General features: G+C 44.6%; 2 protein-coding genes across 3 annotated transcripts; both read left to right on the forward strand.

The window, feature by feature from the left end:
• The first annotated feature begins 1,252 nt into the window (after positions 1-1,252).
• Positions 1,253-4,641, forward strand: LOC133909218 (large ribosomal subunit protein uL1-like). Of its 2 annotated transcripts, none has more exons than XM_062351550.1 (6): positions 1,253-1,386; positions 1,479-1,508; positions 2,410-2,629; positions 3,078-3,243; positions 3,966-4,171; positions 4,274-4,641. In XM_062351550.1, the coding sequence occupies exons 2-6, from the start codon at positions 1,504-1,506 to the stop codon at positions 4,325-4,327; spliced, it is 651 nt and encodes a 216-aa protein (XP_062207534.1). In that variant the 5' UTR covers positions 1,253-1,386; positions 1,479-1,503; the 3' UTR covers positions 4,328-4,641. The 2 variants fall into 2 exon arrangements, with proteins under 2 accessions (XP_062207534.1, XP_062207535.1); XM_062351551.1 differs by having other exon boundaries at positions 1,297-1,386; positions 1,483-1,508.
• Positions 4,642-7,366: 2,725 nt separating this feature from the next.
• Positions 7,367-8,823, forward strand: LOC133909217 (acidic endochitinase SE2-like). The gene is made up of 2 exons (XM_062351549.1): positions 7,367-8,077; positions 8,176-8,823. Exons 1-2 carry the CDS (start codon positions 7,587-7,589, stop codon positions 8,579-8,581), a joined length of 897 nt encoding a protein of 298 aa, XP_062207533.1. The 5' UTR covers positions 7,367-7,586; the 3' UTR covers positions 8,582-8,823.
• The last annotated feature ends 951 nt before the right edge of the window (positions 8,824-9,774 follow it).

A 9,774-nucleotide genomic window follows, 5' to 3' on the forward strand; every position in this document is an offset into this window, starting at 1 on the left:
TATATTTTATTCGCAACGGCTATTTTATTCAATGACTATATTTCAACGACTATTTTGTTCAACATCTATATTCTAACGGCTTTTTTTTTCAAAAGCTATATTCCAACTGCTTTTTTAGTTGGATGGAGAGTCACAAATTGGAGAATTTTTATTTAAAATTTGTAAGCGATTTTTAGTTAGAACTGGTTAAAATGAGTTTGTTATTATTTATTGAGTAAATCTCTTATTTGCCACTATAAGTTACTTGTTTTCCAGTACCACATGAACAGTACTGGAATTTCGCAAAAATTAAAATAGTTGTTTTCTGTTGTTTAAAAATCCTATTTTTTATGTTTTCATAATTCATGTGCTTAATTTCTAAAATTATTTTTATCCCTAAGTTATACGATGAAAAATTTAGTTCCTTTGCACAGTACCAGATGAACAGTTTTATATATTTTTTGTATTATAAAGAAACTAAATTTTTCATCATATTACTTAAGCCAATTTTTTTAAAAAAATTAGGTAAATGAATTATAAAAATATATAATTTTTTTAGGATTTTTAGAGCAACAGAAGACCATATTTTTTATTCTGGAAAATTTCAATATTGTTCATCCTGTAGTGTGCACGGGACTCCTCTCCTCCCACCGACATGCACAAAAAGCGGATAGTGATGGACTTCAGCTTGCTACATTTGCTGACGCTAAAGAGGATGATAGAGAGTACACAGTGATAACAAGTCGTTTGGATGATCTACTAGAGCCATGTTTTCTCGATCGATGCCCAAAGATGGCGATGGCGAGCCGTATGGCGATTTTGCTGGAGTTGCTCTAAGGGCTATTAATGCATGTTTTGTCACTGCTGCACGCGTGCTCCCTGGGGCATACGTCCTCGCATCGGCTAGATGGGCTGCTAGTTGGGTTGGCAAATAAGGCGAAAAGATGGGTGCAAATGCAGTGGTGCATATCGTTGGACGGCTATTTTCAGCGAGTTTGGTTTTCACTGCTACAGTACCCCCGCAATACATTGTAACATTCGAATTTGCTCTACAGCAATCCGGTGCTACAGTGTTGAGGCTATAATAATACAAAATTTTAGATATCTATAAAGTTTTAATAAAAACATAAAATCAAAATTGCTAATAAAAAACTGATGACAAGTATAACTAACCATGGCACATGTTCACGTGTCACTTCCGAAAGCAAAGAGAGTAATAAAAGTACGGGCAAATATCTAACAACATAGGCCCATATTACGTACAGGCCCATAGCCCATCTATCCCTTCTCATCGCACGAGCATTTTAGGGTTTAGCGGCCCGCCCCCAATATAAAGTCACCTCTTCCTTGCCGCTCACAATTCTAGGGTTTCCACTCTGCCGCGCCGCCTCTCCCTACCTCGTCGCGGTAAGTCGCCTCCTCTCTCCTCCCTCTACTCCACCACTCCATCGCGGTTGTTCCTTCCATCTCATCTTGTCCTCTTCCCCGTCTCTGCGCAGGAAGGCTGCTCGCACCACCGGCGCGATGAGGTATGGATGCGCTTCCCTTCTGTTTCAGAAGTATGCGTGTTGCTTTCTGTGCGAGAACAGTCGAATGTGTCGACAGCGCGATGCAACATTGTTACTGATCTGGCTCGCAGCGTTTAGGAGATAACTCTTCTTGATTAGCCACGTGCAATGAGCCTTTTTTATATCCTGTTGTTTGCCTGACTTAACTGATGCGGTCGATGTTTGATCAGGTAGAGCGTTTGGTTTTATCATTCATTAGGCCAGAATGTAGCATCTGAATCTGATTTGTTCTGGATTTCCGTAGATCCTAAATGGTAGATTTGCCATCCCTATTTACTGTTATTAGCTGCTAGTTGCGTTACCTTGCTGCAAGATTTTCACAATGGGAAGCGAACCAGTTTCCGTTTCTGTTGTTCTGCTGTGGAATTTGGTGTGTCAAATTAGATCTGCCGGGTCTTTTGATGGCTTACTGACGTTCTCTATTTGATAATCTTGGTGCCTGAAGTTGATTTTGGGAAAAGAGCATTCGAGCAATATTCTTTACTGATAAATATATACTGCTTCCATTAAGTGTAACTGAAGGCAATTGTTTAATATGTGGACCTCCTCATTTGAAGTGTTTGATTCAGCATACTCTGATGAGCCCTTGATGCTTTAGATTAAATGTTTAATTGCTGCGGATTTGATTTTTTAGCCTAGTTTCTGTGTGTAATAGCTAGTTTTTGCCCTTCCTTTGGTATAGCTAGACAATGAAACAGTCGTGTACGATTGTGTTCCCTGGATTGTCTGTGAAGTGTACTGCCAAAGATTTTGTTGTCTCAAGCAAATCTTTGCAACAGTTTTCATACACCTTATTCTGTGTAACAAGCTTCAAAAACTTATTCCATCATGCAATTAACTGTTTATTCTTGCCTTATTTCAGTAAGTTGCAGAGTGAAGCTCTGAGGGAGGCAATTGCATCAATTACCAATGACGCTCGTGAGAAGCAGCGCAAGTTTGTTGAGACTATCGAGCTGCAGATTGGACTGAAGAACTATGACCCGCAAAAGGACAAGCGTTTCAGTGGTTCTGTTAAGCTCCCTCACATCCCTCGTCCTAAGATGAAGGTGTGCATGCTTGGTGATGCTCAGCATGTTGAAGAGGTATGATATTCTTGCAGAATTTTGCTTGTGCTCTGATCATACACTGTTTGTTTTTTGCATCAATATTAATTTTAGGGGGGTTTGTAATGAGGGCTGTTGTATTTAATTCTAAGTATTTGGTGACTATATCTACATCTTGTGGCTTGTGTTATGATGCCCGTGCCGTTTTACCTTGTTCTGTCAAAACCCCTGAACACATAGGCTACCTTTTTGTGCCAAAAATCTACATATATACACCATTAGTTTCACCCTACACGATGTGTGATGAATTGTACTCTTAATTCTTAAATACCAGTATATTCTATAAAATTTTATTGTTACTGCCTTTTTAATGCTTTGTTCAGAGGAAGCATGTTTAGATTGTTTTCTACTTTGCTATTTGTCCTGGATATAAAATCATGGTTGCTGATATTCTTGATTTGCTCTCTTGTTACTATGTTGTATGCAGGCGGAGAGAATAGGTCTAGACAATATGGATGTGGAAGCCCTCAAGAAGATGAACAAAAACAAGAAGCTAGTCAAGAAGCTGGCAAAGAAATACCATGCTTTCCTTGCATCTGAGGCCATCATTAAGCAAATTCCTCGACTTCTGGGACCTGGTCTTAACAAGGCAGGCAAGGACCTCTTCCTTTTCCCTCTATTGAATTGATATAAGCATTTGTGCTGGTAGTTCATAACCATTTATCCTTATTATCAGCACTAACAAACTGTTGGATAAAATGTTGTATGATTTTGAGAGGAACCGCATGATCTATATCTGTATATTTACTGGTATCTTTGTGGAGATGGTAGAGAAAATGTTCCTAAAATCCTATTTTGCTTTTGTGCTTTTGTAAATTAACAATGTAATTCACTTTTGGTAACTTAACTCTGCTGGCATTTGTTTTGCGGATTAGAAAGGCATTTGGGGGTGCCTATTGTTTTCGTGGACCATAGAAGGTTATTTTTTCAAAGAATGTTGGGTTAAGAGTTTTTAGTCTTATAGGTTTTGCTGGTCTGGTATAAATCATGAGGAAAAACATTGGATTTTTAAGTGGATGTTTTACTAGTCTGGAATAGACGATTGTGATCATAACTGTATTTTGTAGATGTTCTAAACTTAGCCCAATTGATCTTTGGCATTTTCCTGGAAGCCCCAAGCAGTTCTGATGAGTGATGATTTCTTTTAGGTTTTTTGTTCTTGGCTTGAGAATAATCTTATCCCTAGTGGCCACCATTTTAACATAAGAACATGTTTTCTTGGATATGAAGCTTTTGACGACATCAACGTGCATGTTTGCTTTCTTCTGCCCTAGTACTATCTGTTACTATTCTTACATATTGTAATTTACTGCAGGAAAGTTCCCTACATTGGTGAGTCATCAGGAATCCCTTGAGTCCAAGGTTAATGAGACTAAGGCTACGGTGAAGTTCCAGCTGAAAAAGGTGCTTTGCATGGGTGTTGCCGTTGGCAACTGTGGTATGGAGGATAAGCAAATCTTCCAGAATGTGCAAATGAGCGTGAACTTCCTTGTGTCACTCTTGAAGAAGAATTGGCAGAACGTATGCAATTCAATGTTTCTTACACCATATAAATTTCAATCTTGTGACATGCACTATTGATTACTAAGAGTGCTCACTGCGGCCTTGTATGTGTGTTTGCAGGTGAGATGCTTGTATCTGAAGAGCACTATGGGAAAGGTGTACCGGGTGTTCTAATTCTTTCTATCAGGCTTGTAGAATTTCCAGGAGAGTTGTCTACTTGAGCACTATTGAGGATTGAGGAGTTAAATCACTACTGCCTTGTACGGGATAGTTTCGTTCTCTATGATCAAACTTGTTGCATTTTCGTGTTTCAACACCAATTTGTCGCTGTCTTCATGCACTGGCATTGACCAGTGATGCTCGTAGGACTCTTGCCGAATCTTTTGTTTTCCTTTTTTTTCCTCAGCCATATCAAGTCGTATTAAAATTTTGGATGCATTGGATTGTTTCCACGTTCAATGGAATTGGTGGATCTTGTCATTGTTGTTTGACCGTTGTTGGAGACCATGTAATGAAAGCACGTCAATAGGCTGTCGCCCTATTGTAGGTGTGGTGCGGTGGTAATTTTCATTTCGTCCCCATGGGAGCGGAAGAATCTCGGTGAATCCGTGTAAGAAACCTTGCAACAACCTATAGTGGAGCAAACACAAAGGGTTGGAACTTGGAAGATACAGGGAGGAAACAAATTTTGTCTCGTGCGCAGTTGTAGTTCAGTTGATTACGTTGGAGCATTTCAGTGTAGAATGATATTTTGTCACCCTCTCTTTTCTTCACAACAGGTCAACTTGTTGTCATCTTGTTTTCTTCTCTGTCACAGTAGGCCGGCCCCTCTCTTTTTCTCGGCCCAGCCCAATGCTTGGCTCCCCCACCTCCTTTCCTTACCTCTCCACACCACAAGCCTAGCCGATCCGTGCCCCCTTATCTCCTACCCTTGGTCAAGCTGCACACAGGTGCGGGGCCACCTCCATCTTCTTCTCAGGCCAGCACCCCCTTCTCCTTCTTCCCCGACGCTGCCACCTCCTCTCTCCCTCCTCTATCTCCAAGGGAATTCCTCATCTCTATGAATCCGCAATCGTTGGGATGACTATCTCTTCCGTATTTTGAGTTGAGTTCGATTGGAGCGTCCTGCCGCCGCAATCTTCACGAAATCCAAACGGATTTGACTTGGATTCTCTTGGATTTTCAGTTGAGGCCAGGCCTATATATATGTGGGCGGACCTCGGCCAAAAGAGGAGGCGGGGAAGAGCACGCGGAAGCTCTGCTCTAGCACCAGTTGCCGCCGCTTTTAGATCATCGTCGCCCTTGCGTCGTTGTCTTGGCTGCGCTGCCTGTGGCCGAACCACCCTGTGCCGAGGAGGAAAGGCTGAACCCCTGCCACTGCTGCACCTCCGCTCCCGGGGATGCGTCGTGGATTTGTCGCCGTCATTGCCATGTCTCCAACAAGGTGAGCCCCAGCCGTGACTCTCCCTACTGCTATGTGATGCCCGGCCGTCGCGCCATGGGGTTCATCTCTGTGCCAGTTATTGCGCTGTTGTGCCTTACCTTGGCCCAGCTGCTGTCTTGCTCACGCCTGTTCCTAGCCATCGAGATTTGGTGCTCCTGCCATGCTCGAATCTTATCGTGGGCTAGTGATGATAAAACTGAGGCCCCGGTACGCGTTGCCGATACGTGTCAACTCTTATCATCCTACTATTGTTTTCCGCGATGGCCAATGATGATGAAACTGAGGCCCGGTGTGTTTTCTCTGTCTATGTGGTGCCGCTGCGCTTTGCCTGTGGCCCAGCCATGTCCCTGTTAGCTGGTCGTTGTCATGCTTGCGTACTGGCTATCATATCTCTAGATGCTGTTGTGCTTTGCCGAAGCCCTGTTGCCGGAGCGTTCTCGCGCTGTTCATGCTCATGCGCGTGTTCTGATTAGCCTGACCGGCGTGCATATGTGGAATTGGTGCTATCAGCGATACTGTACTTTGAGGGGTGAAAGGGAATACCATCTATCCCTTGCTTCGTGCTTGTGATAGCTGAGTTGTGGCCTTAAGATCTATCTACGATGGCTCCTGCTATGCTGTGATAACACATTTGATCTGTTATCAGCCTTGCCCATTGTTAGTAGTTGTGCTACTTGGGAGAAGGTATGTTGCCTCCCTTGTTATTTTTATGCTGACAAGTGTGCTACTTGGCCTGCTCTTTTACCAAGTTGATGAAAAGATAATGTTGTTGTGGGCTCTTTTTGGTTGCCCCGGTATCAAGTTATACAATTGCAGAGAGTTTGATGCCTTTGTGGCACGGTCTATTGGTGATTACCCTCTCGTCTTTGTGGCTATAGCCTATGTGGCTGTCCGAGCATGCTGATCGTAGAAAATAAATGTGATATTACGGCAAGAGCCTTTTGGCCCAACCGTGATTACTTGCCTTTGTGGTTACTGTTTGTGTGGCTTTCGCTTTCGTGGCATGTTGCTTTCAGTCGGCCGATGAGAACAAATCCGAGGCCCGAAGAGTGAGTTAGTGAGTCGAGCACGACGTTAGAGCTCCTGATTGTGGCCATGCTACCACTTCTGGTAGAAGCTACGCGTCATGCTGCGCTCTTAGCTCTCATCTTCATAGAAACATACACAATTCTAAGGTCTATGTGGCCGATGATGACCCGAGATACATAAACAATCCAAAAAGCTTATGCTAGACTGTTATTCCTTACTTTACTGCATTTTATTGCTAACGCTTACTTTATTTGTTCTTTGTTGCATGTGATTATAACCTTGCAGACTCAGAGACGACCTCGATATGACGAACGTCAGCGTAGCTTAATCGGAGATAGCCTGAGGACAGACGTAATTAACCAGAGAGTTTCACGAAACCCCAGGAACCAAGGCGAAACAATCGCCTAAAAGATCATACATCAGATAGCATATGCGTTGTGGAGTAATATTTTGTAATTGAAAGATGTACTTTATGAATTCGACATGAATTAATAAAATTTACAATTTCATTATATTATCTTTTGTATACACTATATACTGATACGCTCGCAAACACATACATACAAAGCTACAATACAAACACAATTGGAAGGCATGTTTCGAATCCGTATGTTTCGAATCCGCGAAACATTCAGATTCGAAATCAGCTTCAATGATCATTGTTCATTGATCGTCAATGCAAGTAAACTAAGCGTGGAAGCATGTCGACGTAACGAAATGTTTATCCATCTCGGCTTTACTTAACCGCAACTACCCACGGTAAATTCACATTGAAGTGCGGATGACCCACGGCACGAAACCTGCCGAAAATTCTCTCCACGACGTTCATATTGCTCTTGCTAACAGTGTCATACCGCTATAAAAAGGAAACCCGACTAAGCACACTTCGCCAACCATCACTATTCAACGCTCAAATAACATTTCTACTACCGCTAGTAGCTAGCTGGGCACGCACAAGCCATGGCAAGCCGAGTTCTCACTCCCTTCCAGCTCATTGCCACCCTATCTGTGGCGCTGCTCGCCACATGCCACGCCGGCGGCATCGCCGTCTACTGGGGCCAGAACGACGGCGAGGCGTCCCTGGCCGAGACGTGCGGGTCCGGCAACTACAAGTTCGTCATCCTCGCCTTCGTCTACAAGTTCGGCAAGGGCCAGACGCCGCAGCTGGACCTTGCCAGCCACTGCGACCCCTCGTCTGGCGGTTGCTCGGGGTTGAGTAAGGACATCCAGTCATGCCAGCGTCGCGGCATCAAGGTGCTACTCTCCATCGGCGGCGGCGACGGCAGCTACGGCCTGTCGTCCGCGGGGGACGCGCGGCAGGTGGCCGCGTACCTGTGGAACAACTACCTCGGCGGCACGTCGTCGTCCCGCCCCCTCGGCGACGCCGTCCTTGACGGCATCGACTTCGACATCGAGCTCGGCGGCGGCAAGTACTGGGACAGCCTCGCCAGGTAAACTTTTGCGGCTTACTCGTCGTTGCAGCTGCACAGTCGTGTGAAAGTACCACCAGCTCACAGCTCACCTGGTCGGACACCATGCGCGCATGCAGGGATCTCAAGAACATGGACAAGAACAAGGGTGGCAAGGCGGTGCTGCTGAGCGCGGCGCCGCAGTGCCCGTTCCCGGATGAGTGGGACGGCGGCGCGATCAACACTGGTCTCTTCGACTTCGTGTGGGTGCAGTTCTACAACAACCCGCCGTGCCAGTTCAGCGCGGGCCGCGGCGCGTTCCTGGACGCATGGAAAAAGTGGGAGTCGGTGCCGGCGGGGAAGATCTTCCTGGGGCTTCCCGCCTCCAAGGACGCGGCCGGCACCGGTTTCGTGCCCGCCGGTGACCTCACCTCGCGCGTTCTGCCGCTCATCAGGGGCTCGTCCAAGTACGGCGGCGTCATGCTCTGGTCCAAGTACTACGACGACCGCACGGGCTACAGTTCGGTCATCAAGAACCACGTGTGACACTGCGGAAGGTCGATCGGCAAGCATCTGTTGCATGCGATTGTGCATACGTATGCATGGTGTTGGCAGATCGTTCATCTTTGTGCGTGCTCGTGTTCGTGTCTCGACGTGTTGCAGAGTTGTGAGAGATTGTATTCTGTAGTACAGTGACTTATTGTACCATGTTCGTGTTGACCTGTTGGGACGTGTTCCACATTCATTTGTTTGTCACATGTAAAAATATATAACACTGGTGAATAAAAAGGATAGACCATTTGTTTGTTGCGCTATAGTTTGTCTAGTAAGGAAATCCGTATTCACGTCCTCCTAAACTGTCCACTTCAATTCCTCTACTTATTTACTGATGCTATGCAAACATGCATTTAACCGTGGACACAAACTAGTTCACCCAACATCTTAAACCCTTGGATAAGCTGGCCAAACAACGCATACTTCGACACCAGTCCTTAATCCACTCATGATTCAAAACAGTCAATTAGGAGTGGGCTATTTCCGATCGTTGAATTGCACCTGCGAAATGGGACACACCTGCAGAGCCTGGTATCTTACCCGAAATTTCCTTTTACCGATCAAGAACCGCGTATCTTTACATTAAGCAAAAGAAGTTCAAATTTTAACAAGTGCCGGGAGGAAGAATTGTGACTGCTAGGGGCTCATTGCTGAGACAGAAACAGAACAAGCTAAGGCCAACTCCGGTAGAGGAGTTATCCCATGCTACAGTACCCCACAGTTAGTGCTACAGTATCCCGCAAGTACTATAGCACTGGTCTACTCCATCCTGAGCTACAGTATTACGGAGAAAGAGCATGGAGCTGTATTTTGGGGGTACTGTAGCAGTTACACAACACTGTAGAAGTACTGTTTATAGTAGCTGATAGTGGATCGGGGAACACTGTAGCAACAATGTAACATTACTGTTTACAGAGGCTGACAGCGGGACCGAAGAGAAAAAGAGTAGTAGAAGGTAGGAAAGAGCGTAGCTACTGAAGATGAAAAAATAAGGAATACTGTATAGTGATAGGGGATGCTGTAATAGTATTTTTAAAATAAAAATTTAAAGTAATTATTAGAGATAATCTAACAACTTTCTTTGACGATCATGCTCCAAGGAGTAAATTCTAGAATGAATCACAGTGCGGTCAGGATAGTCATGGGAGCTCACCTAGGGTACGAATCACAAGAATCACAACAAC

The sequence above is a fragment of the Phragmites australis genome, chromosome 2 (assembly GCF_958298935.1).
Source record: "Phragmites australis chromosome 2, lpPhrAust1.1, whole genome shotgun sequence".
NCBI lineage: Eukaryota > Viridiplantae > Streptophyta > Magnoliopsida > Poales > Poaceae > Phragmites > Phragmites australis.